We start from the raw sequence: 18,858 nt of genomic DNA on the forward strand, positions 1-18,858 counted from the left end.
TCTTAGAACTAAGTCTAATTGTCTATTGTGTTTTGTGAACCTTTTGACCTAGGTTGGTTAAGGTGATTACAAAGCATAGGATAATTATTCTTATTTCTATATTTCAACTAAAATAAGCTATCGTTTGAGCACATATCTAAAATTCCTTGTAAATCTTTGGATACAGGACAACAACTATGAGTGGACGATAGGAGCCTAGGTCCAAGCATAGGCATAATCCAGCACTAGAAAAATACAAGAAGGCAAGATAGGAAATGCATCCTAGATTTGAGCCGACCAGCAGGAGGTCTACCAGAGCTGCCTCTAGTACAACACCTCAGTTTGCAGAGGGATTAGGAAGCTCTTCTTCTAACACTGATACTGATGAGTTCAGAGTGGGGTCTAGAGAAGATAGAAAGAGGAAGAGCACTGACAGAGGCTCAGAAGGTGACAGCTCAGATGAGGAGCAGGAGATTGAGGAGGAGGAGCCAGTACCTCCATTTTAGCACCAACCTGGTCAGGGTATGCATTATGGTCTTCTCGAGACACGTCTACCTAATGTGCCCTCTTATGTTTCTAGAGTTAACTATAGGGGAAAGGGCAAGACCAGGAAAGCCAGAGATGAGAGAAGGGTAGATCCGAGAGGCTTACCTAAGGTTTAGTATGATCACCGCTTATAGACAGCCTTTCACATAGACTTCTACTCCAGTGTGATTCTCACCAGAAACCCTATGGTAGCCAGATCTCAGTGGATTGACTGACAGTACATTAGAGATTTGCAGAAGGCCTCTATTGATCATGCTATTGCCATTTGTGAGCATACATGGGTTTATGAGATTATGAAGTTCCAGCATACCTGGAACACAAAGGTGGTAGCTCAGTTCTACGTCACCTTGTATGTTGAGGAGGATGATAGGTGTATGCATTGGATGCTGGAGGGCCAGTGGTACAGTGTGGATTATGATGCCTTTGCCGCCCTGCTTGGTTTTTCAGAGGAGGGTCTTCAAAGGGACAGGATCCATACAGAGCAGGTACTTCCTCCAGAGTAGCTTGCCTACATGTACCCACCACGGGGTGAGAGAGGAGTAGTGGGGAAGGTTCTAGGTCTTCACCCTACTTATAGATACCTAGACAAGATGTTCAGGAAGACCATTGATTGCAAGGGTGGAGATAAGGGAAACATTATAGATTACTCTAGGAACCTGTTCCACAGGATGGCACCGGATGCATGACCCTTCAATGCATTTAACTTCATTTGGTGCAAGATCAGGAGTATCGACGAGAGGCCCCTTAAGGGCTGTGGTTTTGCTCCCTACATCATGCACATGATTAAGCAGGTCATAGGACAAACCTTTGAGTATGACAAGGTACATAAGGCCCTAAAGATTGTTGCAGACTTGCTTGAGGTTGGGGTACCTCCAGCAGGACTAGGAGGAGGAGCAATAGCATCAGAAGCAGATGCACCTACAGGTGGTGACGTAGTAGGACAAGCTTCCCCTCTACCACATGCTCCTTCATGTTCTTCTTCACATCACCGCAGTCCTCCTTCTCCTATTCATAAGATGTTCAGTGCTATCTTTGGGATGTGTAAGGACATACAGACCTATCAGTAGAAGGAGAGAGAGGCTAGGAGGAAGGATACTCGGACTTTAAAGCAGATTGCTTCTAGACTTGAGCTTGATCTTCCTAGGTCTCCACTATCAGATGAGGCAGCTAGTGAGCCTGAGACTGAGGAGCAGCAGTAGGGTAGGTATGATGTAGAGTTTGCTGAGTTCCTTTAGTGACAGTAGCAGCAGCAGCAGGCACCAGAGCACCCTGACACTTTACCACTATAGGCTCAGGTGCCTACTTACTCTCAGCCACGTCCCAGTGCTGTAGACGAGTATGCTTCAGACTGGTGGAGTGACCTCATATGTAGTTTCTATGACCCGTCCATCTAGTGCTACACGCTCAGATGATGAGGATGCTGGTAGAGATGAAGATGATGATTAGTGATTATAGCTTGCAGCCCCTTTGTCCTCAGTATGTCATTGTTAGACCTTTGTGGTGATAGATGAAAAAGGGGGGAGAGAGACTGGTTAAAGCTTCAAGATATTTGTTTCATTTGTTTATCTTTGTACCTGAAGATATGTGCTGCAGGCTGTAGTTTTTGTTTTTGAGACTCATTTATTGGTTGATGTATCTTGGATTTGAGATAGATTGTATCCTATGAGAGATGAGACTCATTTATGCTTTATCTATGTATCTCTTGAGGCTTGATCTTTATTTATATATTAGTGGATTGTGGACTTGGAAAAATGTGTAATGAGTGCGATGGTTGACATACATGTATTGTATTTATTTTCATAAGGACCATGCATGCTAGAATAAAAATATTTGATGTGATGCCTTTATATTTATTTTTTAGTGATATATCTTGTCATATGCATCACGGTTTTACTTTGTCACACACACATGCACCCCACGGATGCAATGATTTAGGGGAAGTCTCCTATGTGTTTTAATATATGCAATTGACATTTGAGGTCATTTCATGAATTCTAATCACAAGCACATATTAAGGGGAGGCCTCTCATAAATCATTGAACCCAAAAGTTTAAATGTTTATATTCTTTTGTAAGCTTTAATCAAGTTGTCATCAATCACCAAAAAGGAGAGATTGAAAGTGCATCTAGCCCTTTAGTGGGTTTTGGATGGTTGAATGACAACGTGATTAAAGGTCTAACTCATTTGCTAAGTGTGGACAGGTAATAAGTTATCTCACAGGTACTTAATAAAAGCCAAAATGATGCGTTGTTGTATAAAACAATCTAGTTCAAGCACAAGACAATAATGCAAATGAAATTCATGCAAAGGCTTATTTATTGTGGGATTTCCATGTTCTATGTGAAAGCAAGCTCGTAAGAATTAATTAATGTGACATGAGGGATTGCATATGGAATGATCTCATATTTGAAGCTTGCTAAATTGAAATGAAAAAGATAACAATACAAATAAATGGTTGATTCAACACAAGATGTAACTTGATGGCTTGAGATGGTGAAGATAGCAAGAAAAGGCTTCGAGGTACTAAGTAAGGGTGAAGGGAAAGCGACAGCTTGGCGGCCGAAGAACCTAGTTAGGGTGAAGAAGGAAGTACTTGCATTTAGTTGAGGTACTAATCAAGCTACGATGGTCATATTGATATGGAGGATCAAATCTATATTGGACAAAGTGTTTGAAGTGACTTGATGCATTTGGAGTTATTCATATTTGATGAATGGAATCAAGTCACGTGCTCAAGATGGCTATGCTCAAGTGACAAGATCAATATCAACATGTTGGCACCCTTACTTGATGAAGATTGAAAGAGACGACATTAATTCAAAAGAGGTCAACTCAAGCGGTATAAATTTATATTTCCTTTAATCTTGAGTTTAATAGGTATGTTGTACTATTAAGAGGGATGCATCATGTTGATAGATAATGTTTCATAAGTGCTCAAGCCAACCCATGTGAGTTTTGAGTATTTGAGAGACAAAAGAGCTAATTGATTTCTTGCTGGTCTGGCAATACCGGACGTGTCCGGTATTTGCCCAGCAATGATAAAATTGTTGTTCTCGGGTTGGTTCGTCAGGAGTTTTGACATAAGTCGGGAGTTCTGACCATTGGGAGTTTTAGCAATGGTTGTGAATTCTGATGTCTCGCGCTTTAACTAACTTGGAGAGTTCACTGTGGTGGTTATACCGGACACGTTCGGTATGGACGACCAGAGGCCAATGACTAGCTTTCAAATGCCTTGAGAGTCGGGAGTTCTGACGTAAGTCAGGAGTTTCGACGGTCAGAAGTTCCGGTATGAGTCAGGAGTTCTGACACCTCACACACCTTAACTCAGTTACATGGTTTTCAAATATGCTGAGGGTTGGGAGTTCCGATGTGAGTCGGGAGTTTCGACGGTCGGGAGTTCCGGCATTCATCGGGAGTTTCGACGCCTCACATCACTGTAACTTAGTTACCAAGTGTAGGTCATACCGGACGTGTCCGGTATGGCAATGGCTATAAAACGGCTAGTTTTTGCAAGGGTGTTATAAATAACCCCAAGCCTCCACCTTTGGAGGCTACTGATTCTACTGGTTTCTATACATGTTTTTGAGCCTTGCCAACTCTTCCAAACCCTCTCTTAGTGAGTGTGTGATCCAAATAGCAAAATCTATTTGTGGGTTAAGAGAGAATTTAAAAAAGAGAGCAATCCAACCACTTGAGCACTTGTGCATATTGTCAATCTCGTGATTCGCATTTGTTACTCTTGGACTCTTCGGTCCTAGATGGTTAGGCATCGCCGGAGAGCACCCGAGAGATTGTGGTGTGCCTCGGAAAATTTGTAACGGTCGATTCCGCCACCACAGAATAAACTAGTGGAAGGAGGAAAGAAGTTAGAAAAGACTCCTACTAGAGTGACCTTCATGGTATCCTCTAGGGCTGACCTTCACTGGGTCGCCCGCAGCCCCCTCAACGGAGAGTAGGACTCAAACAAGTCCGAACTTCGATAAAATAAATATCATGTCTCAATTCACATTTTATTTGATATTTGTGTTGCTTTAGCTGTTGTGCAGGCTCTCTGTGTACATTGCCATCTCTAGTAGATGCCTGTAGTTTGGTTTGAAGATAGAAATCGAAAGGAGCAAGTTTGGGGTTGATATGCAGAAATCGTGTATACCGGACACGTCCGGTATTAAAGCTCAGTACTGAAAATATTTATTTTCTGTTCTAACTTTGTGTTGCAGGGTTGTAGCTTCTAGATATATTCTTTATACCTTGTTTATTCTATGGCTAACTTGTGAGGGGTGGTATTATTCTTAATTTGGAGTTTTCATTTTGGAAACTCCCTTTTCTAATTATTTTCGCATTTAAAGGTGTTAATTTTTAGAAATGCCTATTCACCCCCTCTAGGCAGCATCCTAGGTTCTTTCACCAGAAAACACTTTGCCTACTATATCATCGGCCAGAGTATTGAAAGCTACAGAGTTGACGACGCTCATAAAATCCTCAACCAAGCGCTCATGCTCCCTAGGGTACACTATGTTCGAAAAACCATGGGGAAGAAGCCGAAGATTAAGGCCTGAACGGGCTTGTGCAGCAGCCAATGCCATGGCAGCGCCATGACAAACGCCATGAAGGGCGACCTCCCTAATATGATTCGGGATGTCATACAAGCGAACCATCGGAACGGCGCCCCTGGCATTGACAAATCCCACCGCATGATCCACAACTGATCGAAGACTCTCCAACTGAGTAGTTAGATCTAAAATATTCAAGGAAAGAGTGATCATAAATCTTGAGGGCAAAATTAAGAAAAAACGAAGAGATAATGGCAGACATCTCACCCATGATTCTAGCTTCAGCCCTAGCCAACCTTTCTCTCACTAGGCTAACCTCGGGGGGGGATCGGTCTTCAATCATGGTCAAAGCCGATTCCGCTAGGGAGAGGCAGTTGGCTAGATGCTGGTCGGTCCGATCAATGGAGGCTAGCAGATCGTCATTATCGATCTGTTGCCTCGAGTAACGAGGAAGTTGGCGGCGAATTAGTGCCAAAGATGACCTCGAAGGCTGGGCGGAGCCAGCCCTCTGATCCGAAGCGATGAGAGTATCCCAAGATGCATCCTCTTAGCGATGAAGGCGTTGGCATGATGATGCAGATCCATTGAGGGCTTCTTTAGCAGACCTCTTGTTGTTCTCCATGACCTCGAACCTATGGAAAGACAGGAAATATACTGAAGACGGAAAAGGATTGAGACGACGCGGGTTGTTTTTTGATCCACAGCCGTAGCCCGTATATATAGCCCAAGAAAGCGAGAATATAGATTTCAATGGAGGTGTGAAATTGAAATTAGAAACAGAAATAGATCAACACTCTAGAAATTTAGGGGACAGATAACGAAGAGATAATGGACTCAAATTTATTGCTTTCCTAGATTACAAAATATCGTGGGAATGATACATTGACCAGAGATTAACCCACCAAGACTTCTTTCGATTGAAGGGAGTTCGGATCTCCACAAGGCCAAAACTCATTGTGAACCGAGTCACATCGGTCCATCAATAAAATTATACCAGAGAAGAGGAAAGGTCGCCCGCCTAACATATGCTCAGCAGATTTCTCGGTAAATTGAGGAACTATGGGAAAGAAGTCTGAGGCTTTTCTAGTGGGCGTTTAGAGGAGCAACAAGGGGAAGGTGTCCACACATTCTAGCCCTCACAAAACACTAGAACATCTTTGTGAGCATGGAGAAAAGACTCAGGTGATATCATAAAAATTCTTCTAACCACAATGGCTGGTCTTCTTGCTCAACGAGGCGCTAGAATAAGTGACACAATCACCCTATGCATAAGAATTGTTCTAACCGCTTAAGACCTTCATAGCAAAAGGATAGACCATGGAGGGTCCGACGTAGTCAGGAGCACTCGAGGAGGCAGATAGAAGAGAAACATGGCTGAATTGTTGAGTTGCTCCCGCCAGGGTCGGATAAGCATTTTATAGCCAGCTCGAAAAGATGAGTCAAGTGCCCATGAAGCAATGATGCTCTCGTAAAATTTTTAAAGCATGGGCTCGTGAGCAGACATAGACGAGGACAAATAGTAGACCCCAGATCGAGATTCTTTACTCGTGACTACGAACCTATCGGGGGCGTTGGCGTGATAATTTTAGAATAAAATTACTTTTATACTAAAATTAGGGGGCATATGTTTACACCAAAATTTGAAAAAAGAGTCACAGGGACTCAAAAGCTCCCAAGATCATGTCAGCAGGGAATCAATTGCGTGTGGATCGGGACCAGCTGATTCGAATGCAGCACTAGAATTGGCTTTCTTCAGGCAGCGCTGACAGATAATGACAAAGGCTATAATCGGTGCTAGGACGAAACATGATGGACTCTACAAAAGGAGAAAGATTAGAGTCTAAGTTATGTTAAATTAGAAATATTTTCTCTAGAGTAAAAAATTATGATGAGTCATGGTTAGGCAGGAGTCATGCACAGGTCCCGGGTATAAATGCCGAACCTCGACTATTGTAAAAACAACAATCAATCCAATATACAAGTCATTTACTTTTTTTTGGCTCCAGCCACCCCTTAGAAGTAGGAGTAGAGTAGATCTCGACGAGTTCTTCAGCAAGTACGGCTGCATCGACCCGGTCGACCTCCATTGTTTGTTGTAAGTACCATCATGGCTTATATCTCTGTTCGTACGGCTGCATCGATCCTGTCGACCTCCACTGTAACTCTGGTATAAGTTAGTTATCGATTCTTGCCTAGTTCAAGTATGGCTGTATCGATCTGGTCGACCCCCACTGCATGAACTAGATCAAGGTCAAGTTATTAGCTCTACCTTAGGATGACAGTCTTTGGTAGATTCATTAAGTTACTGATATTGCTTATTGCTTTCATTATTCATCTAAATTACAACAATATCACTCTGTCCGGTTGGGATTGATCTAGATCAACCTTATATCCTGTTTAGGCCATCGTTTGTTAATCTAAAACTGATCTAATCTGTACATTAAACAATGAGTTACGTTTTATTGGTTGTTTTACATTAATTTTAATCGTGCATAGCGTGCGGTTAAAATATGTTGCGTCTTGAGTAGATTTATTGGCTAGCGAAAATCATTCCATGGCCCGTTATCATGGCCGGTGTGATTCTGCCTCACACCCCACTATTAGCACCATGAAGTGGGGATCGTTATTCAGTAGATCTATTCCTAATAAGGCATGACTTTAACTGTGCTCTATGCCTGAATCGGCTGTTTTAGTCGATATCGAGTGCTTTCACGAGCAGTTCGCATCACGAGAACGTTGAAGTAAAGATAGGTTGAAAGATGTGTTAGCCTCATAATCTTATTATTGTATTACGGTCTGCATAATTCTGCCTCATGCCCCACTGATATTAGTAATGAGTTAGGGTCGTCGAGTCTATTATTATTTCTATGGCCTGCATGATTCTGCCTCATGCCTCACTGGTCATAGCAATATATGAGATCTAACATGTTCATTAGATTTATCTTTATTAAATGGTTAAATAGTGTTGAATTATTTTCTTTATATAAAAAGGGGTTCGGTTGCTTGTAATTATTGGCTCAACATAAACCAATCATTATTGACATCTTATTGCCATAGATTAATATCTGCTCAAATAACGACATTTATCTTGAATGATAACCGATTCTTTTTATACAATCCGATGAGCTTTAACCGATTTATTCTCATGAATATGCTGGAATCGACTGTTTAGTCGATCTCCTTTCGTATCGGCCCTAAGAGCCGCACATTCGGGACTGTCTGGCAACACCGGCAAGTTCCGCCATTAATTACTGATAAACTTTCTCATCTTGTCAATTACTGGGTCAAATTGACTGGCACGTCTCGGGAGGAGTGCGCAGGATCGACCATCCCTGCGCTAAAGCTAGGTGGATCTACAGCTCCATCGAGCAGACCCTTCCGGCTTGCTGCGTATGTCCTCGACACGGGATGAAAAATCTGTGTCAACAATATTTATGGCACAATATTAGTACCATTGGAAAAATCTTTGAATTTAGTTTTTTAATAAATTTATTTAGAGATATAAATATTATATGTATTTTTTTTATAAATCGAGTCAAACTTGTGACACGTACACCAACGAAGACAGTTATTTTAGGACGGAGGGAGTCCACAACAAGCACGTGCTAAATGTCGTCAGTGTTCTGCACACCTGCGCTTAAGGCTGGACGAAAAACTTAAAGCTCGTTAGCGCGCTCGGCTCGACTCGGCTCATTATTGTAATGAGCCGAGCCGAGCCAAAATTTTAGCTCATTAGCTATAACGAGCTGACTCGAGTCAGTTCGTGAGCCGCTTGCGAGCTAAACAAGCCAAGCTTTCAGGGAAAAAAGTATCAAAATTTATATTAGTTTTTGTATTACTTCATGTCTTGCACTTTACAATTGACTGGTAACTGATCTAGATCCTATAAATTGACTGGTAACTGGTATAGATGCATTTCTTTTATATTATTATTATTCTCAAACTTTATATAAATACAAATATTATATTTTATGTATTTTTTATACTTGGTTCACGAGCTTAACGAGCCAGCTCGAGCTTTTAACGAGCCGAGCCGAGCCGAACTGACTTTCTGGCTCATTAGGATAACGAGCCGAGCCGAGCTAGCTCGATATCTTAACGAGCCAGAACGAGCCGAGTCATCTCGTTATCCAGCCTTACGTGCGCTGGAGTGCTTAGATTATTTTGTTAGTCATAGTACTGCGCTCTGGCCTCTGCGTAGCATGCGACGACGCTGAGCGTAGAAGATCCTCCTACAAGAAGCTGGTCGTAATTCCCTGAGCAAAGATCCAAACGAGGAAGAGTCTATCCAGCGTCCAGTCGCTAGAGCCGATACGTCATCAGACCTGAGCGAACCGCACCGACTGCGGCTGCGCGCCTAGTTTATTAGTTATTTAAGCCCTTACGACAAGCACCACCCGCACCCGCACCCGCACCCGGCACCGCACCTGGGTTTTCTCGATGCATGCACCCCCCCACCTAGGCCGAACCGTTTCTAATCACCACGCCTGGCTTTCGCATGCAAGCCACTGTCTCCGACATCGTCACCTAAAATACACGACACCTATTTCATATCTATTTCATATTTTGATAGCACTTTAAGTAAATAATTTAATATCTATTTTAGTCTTCTTCAACAACAAAATATAAAAAAAATTATTTCTGCAAATAAGTCTTCACGAGGGAAGATACTTAGACCGTCTCTAACAAAAAAACATATATAGGCACCCAAACTTAAAATGGATAGCAAGATATCAAAAATTAGCATCCAACAGAGTACATATACGAACGACTAACAGTCTGTTCGTTTGGCCGTGGCCCTCGACGAGCAAGAGGTCACCTCGCAGCAGCGCGCCCGGACCAGCGCCGCCGCCACCGAGGAGCAGGATCCGCTGGCGCGGCAGTCGTCCATCATGTCGCTGACGCTGGAGGAGCTGCAGAACTCGCTGTGCGAGCCGGGGCGCAACTTCGGGTCCATGAACATGGACGAGTTCATGGCCAACATATGGAACGCCGAGGAGTTCCAGGCCGCCACCGGCACCGGCGGCTGCAGCAAAGAGGGCACGGAGCGGGAGCCGATGATGATGCCCATGGCGGCGACGGGGACAGGTGAGAACGGAGCAGGAGGAGGGAGCGGGTTGGTTCGGCAGGGGTCGTTCGCGCTGCCGCCGCCGCTGTCCCGGAAGACGGTGGAGGAGGTCTGGGCCGAGATCAACCGGGACCCCGCGGATTCCCAGGCCAACGCCAACGCGGCGCCGCAGGCCGTGGTGCAGCCCCAGATGGGGAGCGGCGGCGGCGGCGTCGCGGCCAGCGGGCGGCAGGTGACGCTGGGCGAGATGACACTGGAGGACTTCCTGGTGAAAGCCGGCGTCGTGCGGGGGGCCTTTGCCGGCCACGGCCCCCAGGCCGTCGGCATGGTCCCGGCTGGGCCTATGGGCATGCAACAGGGGCAGCTTGCGGCTCCCATGATGTACCAAGTGGCGGCGCCGGTGCCGCCCAACGCCGTGTACCCGGTGATGGGCGACGGCATGGGGTACCACCACAACGGGTACCCTGGGGGCATGGCGGTGGCGCCGCCTCCGCCGCCTTCTCAGTGCGTGGCGGCCGCCGCCGTGAGCCCGGGGTCGTCGGACGGAATGAGCTCCATGACGCAGGCGGAAATGATGAACTGCATTGGCAACGGAGGGATGGTCCGGAACGGCGGCGGCGGCGCGCGGAAGCGCGACTCCCCCGAGGACGGGTGTACCGAGAAGACCGTGGAGCGCCGGCAGCGGCGCATGATCAAGAACCGTGAATCCGCGGCCCGGTCACGCGTCAGGAAGCAGGTGTGCTAGTTGTTCTCGTCAATTTCGTGCTCTTTGTGTGTCATTGACAGACTCTGAAATGATGCTGGTGCTGGTGCAGGCATATACCGTGGAGCTTGAGGCTGAACTGAACCATCTCAAGGAGGAGAACGAGCGCCTCAGAGCAGAGGAGGTACTGAGAAGCGAAACATTTGTTCATGATCTCCTTTTCCTATCTAGTACTACCATGCATTGATATTTTCCTATCTACTATGCATTGATCTGATCAGACACAACGTCTCTGTTCCATTTTTCTTTTCGCAGAAGACAATTCTGCTATCGAAGAAAAAGATGGTAATTTCCCCTCAATCGCGCTATCCTTTTACGGAGTGTCGATCATTTGCTAGTTGTCAGTGTAACAATCGACATGCTCGATCATTTGCTAGTTGTCAGTGTAAAAATCGACATGCTTTGTCAAGACAGTGCGCTGATGGGAACTTGCCATGGCTTTTGTGTCTGTGTTCAGCTGGTGGAGAAGATGATGGAGCAGGCAAGGGAGAATGTGAGCGCCAAGAAGGGCGGTCGCGGGCAGCGCCGCTGGGGCAGCGCCATGTGGTGAACTGTGACGAGTGACTCGCGTTGTGCAGTTCCAATCCGCTTGCTTCCATGGGAGTGCTGTACCTGACTACCTGTCGGTTGCAGCACCGTTAGTAATAGATGCATGGGACGTCTGCGAGGGACTAGAACAAGATATGGGCAAGAGCTTCCGCGTTGGCCTGCTGCTGTTCATATAAGCCTGGGGTTGTACAAACAATAAACCAGCGGTAAGATAGTAACTCAACACAAGCTCTGTGTTTTCGTCCATGTTTATTTGACATGGCCCATACTATGCCGTATGTATGTTTGTGTATCTCTTGCATTTGATTCTGGTATTCTCATGCGAGTGGCTGTCTAGCTTGGATTCGGTTGTTTTGTTTCAGACTTCAGAGGCAACCAACAACCAAGTGTTCAGAAGCAAGAAAACAACCGGCAAACGTCACAGGATGTCACGCCAAAGCTTAGGTGTAGCCACAGAAAAAGTAACGTGTTTGTTTGGTGAAATAAGTGTGGCGGCCAAACATGGCACCACACCTTAAGTGACGGCGTGCTCTGGCCGGCAACCAAGCACATATGAAACGCACCATTTACAATCGACCTAAATCTAACGGTAGTTGTTCTGTATTTTTTTTTGTCTGGTATATATATATGGGGCCTCAAATGATTTTGGCCCACATTGTTGCCTGCAATCTAAAGGTAAGTGTTCTGTTTTTATTTGTATGGTATATATGGGGGCCATCGATGATTTTGGCCCACATTGCTGTCCTGCGGAGTAGAGCGAAATGCAACATAAGTATTTTTTAAGGAAAAAGTCCTAGTTACTCTTTAATTTTGACGTGTGTCTAGATAACCCTGTAAACTAAAATATGATTCTATGAGCAAAACTAAACTAAAATCTTATTTAATTTACTCCCTCCAACTATCTTAGTGGGTCCAATTTACACTTAATTTTTTTCCCTATGTACAAAACTGTGTCTTAGTTTCAATCTTTTTGAGGTAGTGTTACAAAAACATTATTTTTCATCATTATGTTTTGTATGACATTGTATCTGTAGTGTTAATTTATTATTAAATTTCATAACCTATCAAACAATGGCAAAAAAAAGTAAGATATATTTTTAACATAACTCATGATGTCTTCTATCACCTCATAGAATTTGATATTAAAACTCAATGTATACATGAAGAAACAAATATAACAAATCTCGTTAAGGCGTAAAAACTGGACCAACTAAAATAGTTGGGGGAGTAAATCGAACCAAACATTAGTTTAGAGGATTATTTGGACAATGTCAAACTTAAAAGGAGTAATTTGGACTTTTACCAACTCAAATGTCATCGAGCTCTCCTCACATTTGATAGGCTGAAAAATCGTATGTACGAAGCCAACAAAACAACCTGTTTTGTACAGTGCTTGTTCCCTTCTATATCAATACAAGTTCAGTTGATATAAAAAAAGAAAGTTCGGCAGATCTCCTGCTGGCCGTTTCAAAGAAGAAAAAAAACAAAACAAACCCGTTGTCATTTGTATTTCTCTAGCACAAGAGTAACAGCTGTTAGCAAGTACTACCTTCATAAAAAAATACAATTCTAAGTCTGATCTAAGTATAACTTTTATGACTACAAATGTCTATATTATGAAAATATATATCTAGTGTTATTTAGTATGAAAATTATTAATATATTTTAATATAAATTCAATTAAACTTATTTTTTAACTTAGTACTATTATTTTAGAATTATATTTTTGGGATTGGGATTGAGGAAATAATCCAATACTATCGCTCTCTGGTCCAAGAAAAAAGAGAGGGCCCGGGCTACAAGAAGACTAGCGGAAATATGGCATGTGGGCTTAGATTTGCTGCAAGCCCATATACGGAGTACGAGACTCCCCATCGGACCGAATTCGTCATCGCACAGCGCAGGCGACGCGATCACACAGCCACGTCACCACGTCGGGACTCGTCTCCGGTCTCCATCCTCTCTTCAACGGTTTCAGAGAGCCTGAGACAATCCCCACCGCCACGTGAGTACGTGACGCCATAGGTGAGCTCCGAAACCCTAGGCTAGCGCGACCCGGGCAGCGCTCTGCGTGCCGTTAGGGGAGGGGGCAGCGCTAGGACGCGACGAGGCGGGCGAGGCCGACTAGCGGGTAGCGGCGGGAGAATCTCTTCTGAAGCCTTCCTGGAGCTGTGAAGCGCGCGTGAATCTCCTGGATTTGCAAACACGAGGGGAAAGCTGAGATAAGGTTTTGCTTCTCTCCTTTTGATCTTGAATTGATTTTGTGCTAGTTTTCAGAGCTTTGTGATCGAAGGCGATCTGGGTGAAATAATCGTGTATTACTGTGAAGTGCTACTTTCTGGGAATGCAAAGAGCATCCATGTGTTTTTTAAGTTGATCGTGTCTTGTGCATTTTTCAAATGATGAAATTTTCAGAGCCATGTGATTGTGCTAACTAAAGATGACAACTAGGTAAATTATGGAGGTTGATTGTGAATGAGGATGGTTGTGAATTAGTAAACGCGGGATGCCTTGAATTTTAATTCGCTGAACTGCTAAGGACTCTGACTTGGAAACAAAATGCAACTGCAGCAGGGCATATTATTGAACGCCTTTTTGGGGGAAACAGGAGGGCGTCTCCCCTACTGGATAATATATATTAGAAGAGATAAAAACAAAGAAACAGATAAAATGAGCAGAATTAACAAAGTCGTGTTGCCATTCTTGTATTAAAGGAAAGTATTTCTTCTTTGCAACATGCATAACCAACGCAAATTATCTTTTGAAGATTTCTCTGCAATCAGTAACTGTTGGCTGAACACCTTGAAAGATGAGGCCATTTCTTGGAATCCATAAACTCCAGCACATAGGAATAATCACTTCTTCATAGAATGGAACGCCAAACTGAATTTTGAAGGTTTTGAAAAGGGCCCTCTTGATTAACCAGAAACAAACTTAGACTACACCAGCAGGCCATGGCAAAAGAATATCACGGAAATAGGTGTTCCAAAGATTCTTCATGACTGAGGGCGCATAGAACAGAATCAAATGACAGCAAATCCATATTTATCCCTTTTAGTAAACCTCTTGTACTCATTTTATCATTGAGGAGGCGCCAATAGAATACTTTATGTTTATGTTAACAGTAAGTCTTCCAAATCCACTTGAAAACTGGGTGAGCATCAGAATGCCCTATGAGTTGACAATAAGCTTTTGCTGGCTTATAAAATAGAGAGCCCAAAATATAAGTCCAAATATCAGGACCTACTGTTAAAAATAGAGCATCCAATTCCTGTGTCAAAAATTGCAATTGTGCATAAGCCTGTTCTGACAAGGGCAGGTGAAAGATATTGTGTAGAGGGGAGGTCAGAACAGCCTTATGGAAAGTTATTTTCTTGTTCTTTGCAAAGGAGAACAACTCAGGTTAAAGATAGCTCCTAGCCAAAGATCCTCCCAAAAATAGCAAAACCGACCAATCTGAATGTTAACTGAAGCAAGCCCCTTATATGAATCCAACAGCCTGAGAATATCTTGCCATCAAAAGGAACCTTTTCTTTGACCCAAGGTATGTGTTCCTTATTGAAGAATTTGTGGAGATGTTTCACAAGGTGGGCCTTATTCTGCGTTTTCAAGTTAATGGCTCCAAGTCCGCCCTCATCCTTAGGCTTTTAGACCATATGCCAGGCAGCATTTGGTGTTTTTTGTCATTTAATGTCAGACCCTCTCCAAATGCAGTGCTTTCTGTATTTGTGTACAGTTGAATGGACTTTTAAAGTGCAAAGTTAAAAAGTTGGCAGGGGTGAGAACCAAATTAGCTATCTGGAGCCATCCTGGCTGGGATAGAAAGGAAGCAGTATGAACAAGCCTCTGTTCACTAGTGGCAATAATTCTTCAATCTTTCTGTATTGAATAAGATTATGTCACTGAATATTGTGTTTGTTAAACAAGCTATGGTTTCTTATTGTGAAATTACTCTAAGGTTGCTTTAAATACTAGTTATTTTTTTGTGCTTGTTCCTCCTCGATTATTGAACTCAGTCAATGTCTAATTACCTGCAGAGATGGGTTGGGGAATATCCAGGTTGATTGGACTGAAGGCTGCTGTCCTGCTTTCTGTGGCGTGTTTTTTCCAAGGACTAGGAGTGACCCTTATCTTATTTCCTCTCATATGTGCATCCGTGATTGCAATACTAGTCTCGATAGCTTCCCACCCATCGATTGATCTTCCTTTACTCCTTGGCAAGGCATCCGATGGAAGTTTTCCATTGTGGTCATGGATCATGTTCTCACCATTTCTTCTTTTCATTCACCTATTTGTGCTGCTACGAAGATTTGTGAAAAATGAACCCTTATACACTGATGGTTGCAGATGGAGTGTTTGTTGGAGGATGGCCTTCTTCGGTTGAACACCTGCCACCAGGTGACCCTGCAATCATAGATTGCACGTGTGAGCTGCCAAAAAGCTCGACTATATCTAACAATGCATATCTGTGCGTTGCTACCTGGGATACGAGGGCTCCTCAGCCATCACAAATTGAGTCTGCCGTGCGATGGGCTCTCAGAAAGCGGTCACAGAACAAGCCTGTGTATGTCCACTGTGCCTATGGTTATTATGCTCTTCTGCCTATGTTTGGATAAGGAACTGTGTTGTATTTTCCCATGTGTTTTTCTTGCAAATACATATATTTATGTTCCTAAATGCATTTCTGTAGACTAGCCATACTTATATAACTGTTGAGACCATGTTTAACTCAGACCATGATGATCCACAAGACCACAATGGAGTTCCATTGTATTGGTGAACCATATATTGTGTAACATCTGGAGTCAGGAAACAACAGTATGCTGATATGTTTTTTTTTTCATTTCTCGTGTCATCTTATTTCATGTGGTTATTTGCCATGTCTTATTTAGTTGTTCTTATCTGCTACAAGAAGTAAAACTGCCATGCATAACCTGAACAGCATCTGCATTACATTCAGACAGTATAAGGTTCATCCCATATGTTGTGTAGAGTCTTGCAGTAGTATCAGACTTTAAAAAGATTTTTTGGCCAAATTTAAGCTCAAACATTGAGAGAAAATTAAGCTCTGGATATGTGCACTGGCTGGACTTTTAGGTTTGGCTCTTAGCTTAAACCTCACTGTTACTAGTTTCCAAAATAAAACCTCTTTGTTATGGCTTCTTCTTACCACTTCCTCATCTAATATGCCATCCAATTGAACTTATATGCCCAATAATATTGATCGCTTGGATTTCATTATTTAATGACGTGTTATATCTCTAACAGGTCATGGCAGAAGTGTGTGTGATGTGTGCACTTCTTGTCGCATTAGGATTGGCTGAAGATTAGAAAGCTGCTGAGCAAATGATCCGTGAGAAACGACCTTCTATTAGCATGAACACTCTTCACCGCAAAAGCTTGGAGGACTGGTCAAAACATCTGCTCCCCTCCTCTAAAAGAAGTGGGGAATCAGATGTGAGTTCTGTTATCCATTCGGATTATAACCGAAAATAAAATTGAACCAGCAAGGGACAGGCGTGTTGAATAACTGTGATATTTAAGATCCATTGTACATTCGGTAGTATTGTTTGCTGCTGTCCTAGTGACCTTTTGTGGTAACTGTGTTGTAAAAATTATATCAGCACTGTAGCTTTACACTGCTAGTTCTTTAAGGAAGATTTAGTGTCCTTGCCTCATTTTTTTTTTCTGATAACAGTGTCCCTGCCTCTCATTGAATGCTTGCCAGGGAAGTGCTGTTGCCGGACCCTTTTGGGGGAAAAACCCTGCTATCCTGCATTCCTGCTGGGTTCTCATTTATAGCTATATGTGATATGTTTCTTATATTCAGCCTGCATTAAATATTGCTGCTATGTTTTCTTCACTTGATTCGGTAGTTAGTGTTCAGCTATTTCCACAATCCAAACTTTCTTTCATCGTGTCTACATTTCATCTATTTCAACCTTGTCTTGTGATTGTGAAGTCTTCTGCCTTGCTCGCACATTTACTGTGTTGTATGCTCTTGTGGCCTTTTATCCTTTTACCATTTTTTCTCTTTCTGAATCTTTTGCAGTAAAAAAGAGTGAAGATTTCACACAGCTTCATGAATGTTCTTTGTCATATCTTCTGATGGAAAGTCCTGTGCATTGTGCAACAACCGCCTAATTCAAGTTTTCATGGTAGATGATATTGGAAGCAGAACTGATTTTGGAATTTTGGGTCAACTGATAAGTGATAAGTTGATCTCAGATTATGTGAAAGCTGTCATTTGTCCATCGATAGTTCTGGTCTTGCATCTGGTCAGTTTATGTAAGATTCCTAATACTGCTTCTACACGTGTCGCACAATATTGATCTTTCTTATCATGTACTCCCTCCGTTTTTTAGTCGTTTTAGCTTTCATAGATATATTTGGAATTGTGGGGGTAAGAAAAATGGACCCTAGGTCCATTTACTTTGGATTTTGATGTTTGATGACCAACACAACTAAATTAGACTAATGAATTTGTAAATGATTGTTTTGTAGTCCAATAGGGTGCAAGACGTGACTTGGACAAAGACGGTGTGATGATCCGATGATCAACATCATAAGCAAGACCTTAGAAGCACAAGAGAAGACTCAAGATATCAAGGAAAGTCCAAGCACGAAGATAGAAACCAAGCCGGATGTAAGCTCACGAAGAAAGAGCTCACAGAGGTGACCGGATGCTAGATCGGACGCTGGTGGAAAGTGATCGGACGCTCCTATCAAGAGGCTCGACAACAACAGACGTCAGCAGCAGCGACCGGACGTTGAGTACTGAAATCGACCGAACGCACCGATGGTACTGTTTATCATCACTGGCAACACATACAGTACTGATGGGATGCTGACGGCAAATCGACCGAACGCAGGACTGCAGTGTCCGATCGAGTACAGAAAGGTTCTAGAGCGGCGAAATTACGACCGGACGCGTCCGATGGCATGTGACCGAACGCTGGCAGCGTCCGATCAGTTGATCGTGGCTCTAACGGTCGGGACGACCGGACACGTCCGGTCAGTAGCAGAAAAGCGGGATTTCGTCCCCAACGGCTACTTTCTCCGTGGGGCTTATAAATAGACTCCCAACTGGCCACTTGGATAGTGCTTAGTGATTCATTAGGTGATTAGCGTAGGTGCTTTGCGAAGTGCTTAAATTTATTAGACTATCGTCTTTGCGCTTGCTCTAGGTTTAGGCCTAGTATTTAGTGAGGTTTGCATATCTCTTGCTACCCGGTGTTTACGCGTACTATTGTTGTACATCGGATGGGCTTGTAGTCTTGTGAGATCACACCAACCGCGTTTGTGGTGTGGCCGTCACCGTGTACCGAAGGGAACAAGGCCCGTGGCGTTTCGGCCGGAAACTTGATAGTGAAGACGGCGGGGAGCGGTCTAGGAGAGGCTTG

General features: G+C 43.4%; 1 protein-coding gene and 1 pseudogene across 1 annotated transcript; both read left to right on the forward strand.

Annotated features, from left to right (window-relative positions):
• The first annotated feature begins 254 nt into the window (after positions 1-254).
• On the forward strand, positions 255-11,689 carry LOC136461188 (bZIP transcription factor ABI5 homolog). Its single transcript, XM_066460591.1, has 6 exons — positions 255-470; positions 762-1,010; positions 9,854-10,879; positions 10,959-11,030; positions 11,162-11,191; positions 11,364-11,689. Exons 1-6 carry the CDS (start codon positions 255-257, stop codon positions 11,454-11,456), a joined length of 1,686 nt encoding a protein of 561 aa, XP_066316688.1. The 3' UTR covers positions 11,457-11,689.
• Positions 11,690-15,494: 3,805 nt separating this feature from the next.
• On the forward strand, positions 15,495-17,233 carry LOC136461189 (uncharacterized; annotated as a pseudogene).
• The last annotated feature ends 1,625 nt before the right edge of the window (positions 17,234-18,858 follow it).

Source organism: Miscanthus floridulus, chromosome 6 (assembly GCF_019320115.1).
Source record: "Miscanthus floridulus cultivar M001 chromosome 6, ASM1932011v1, whole genome shotgun sequence".
Lineage (NCBI taxonomy): Eukaryota > Viridiplantae > Streptophyta > Magnoliopsida > Poales > Poaceae > Miscanthus > Miscanthus floridulus.

Coding starts and splice junctions, on each gene's coding strand:
- LOC136461188 (XM_066460591.1), top strand. CDS start 255: ATGCATCCTAGATTTGAGCCGACCAGCAGGAGGTCTACCAGAGCTGCC. Junction 1,011..9,853: donor ACAGGATCCATACAGAGCAG/GTACTTCCTCCA, acceptor AACGACTAACAG/TCTGTTCGTTTGGCCGTGGC. Junction 10,880..10,958: donor GGTCACGCGTCAGGAAGCAG/GTGTGCTAGTTG, acceptor GTGCTGGTGCAG/GCATATACCGTGGAGCTTGA.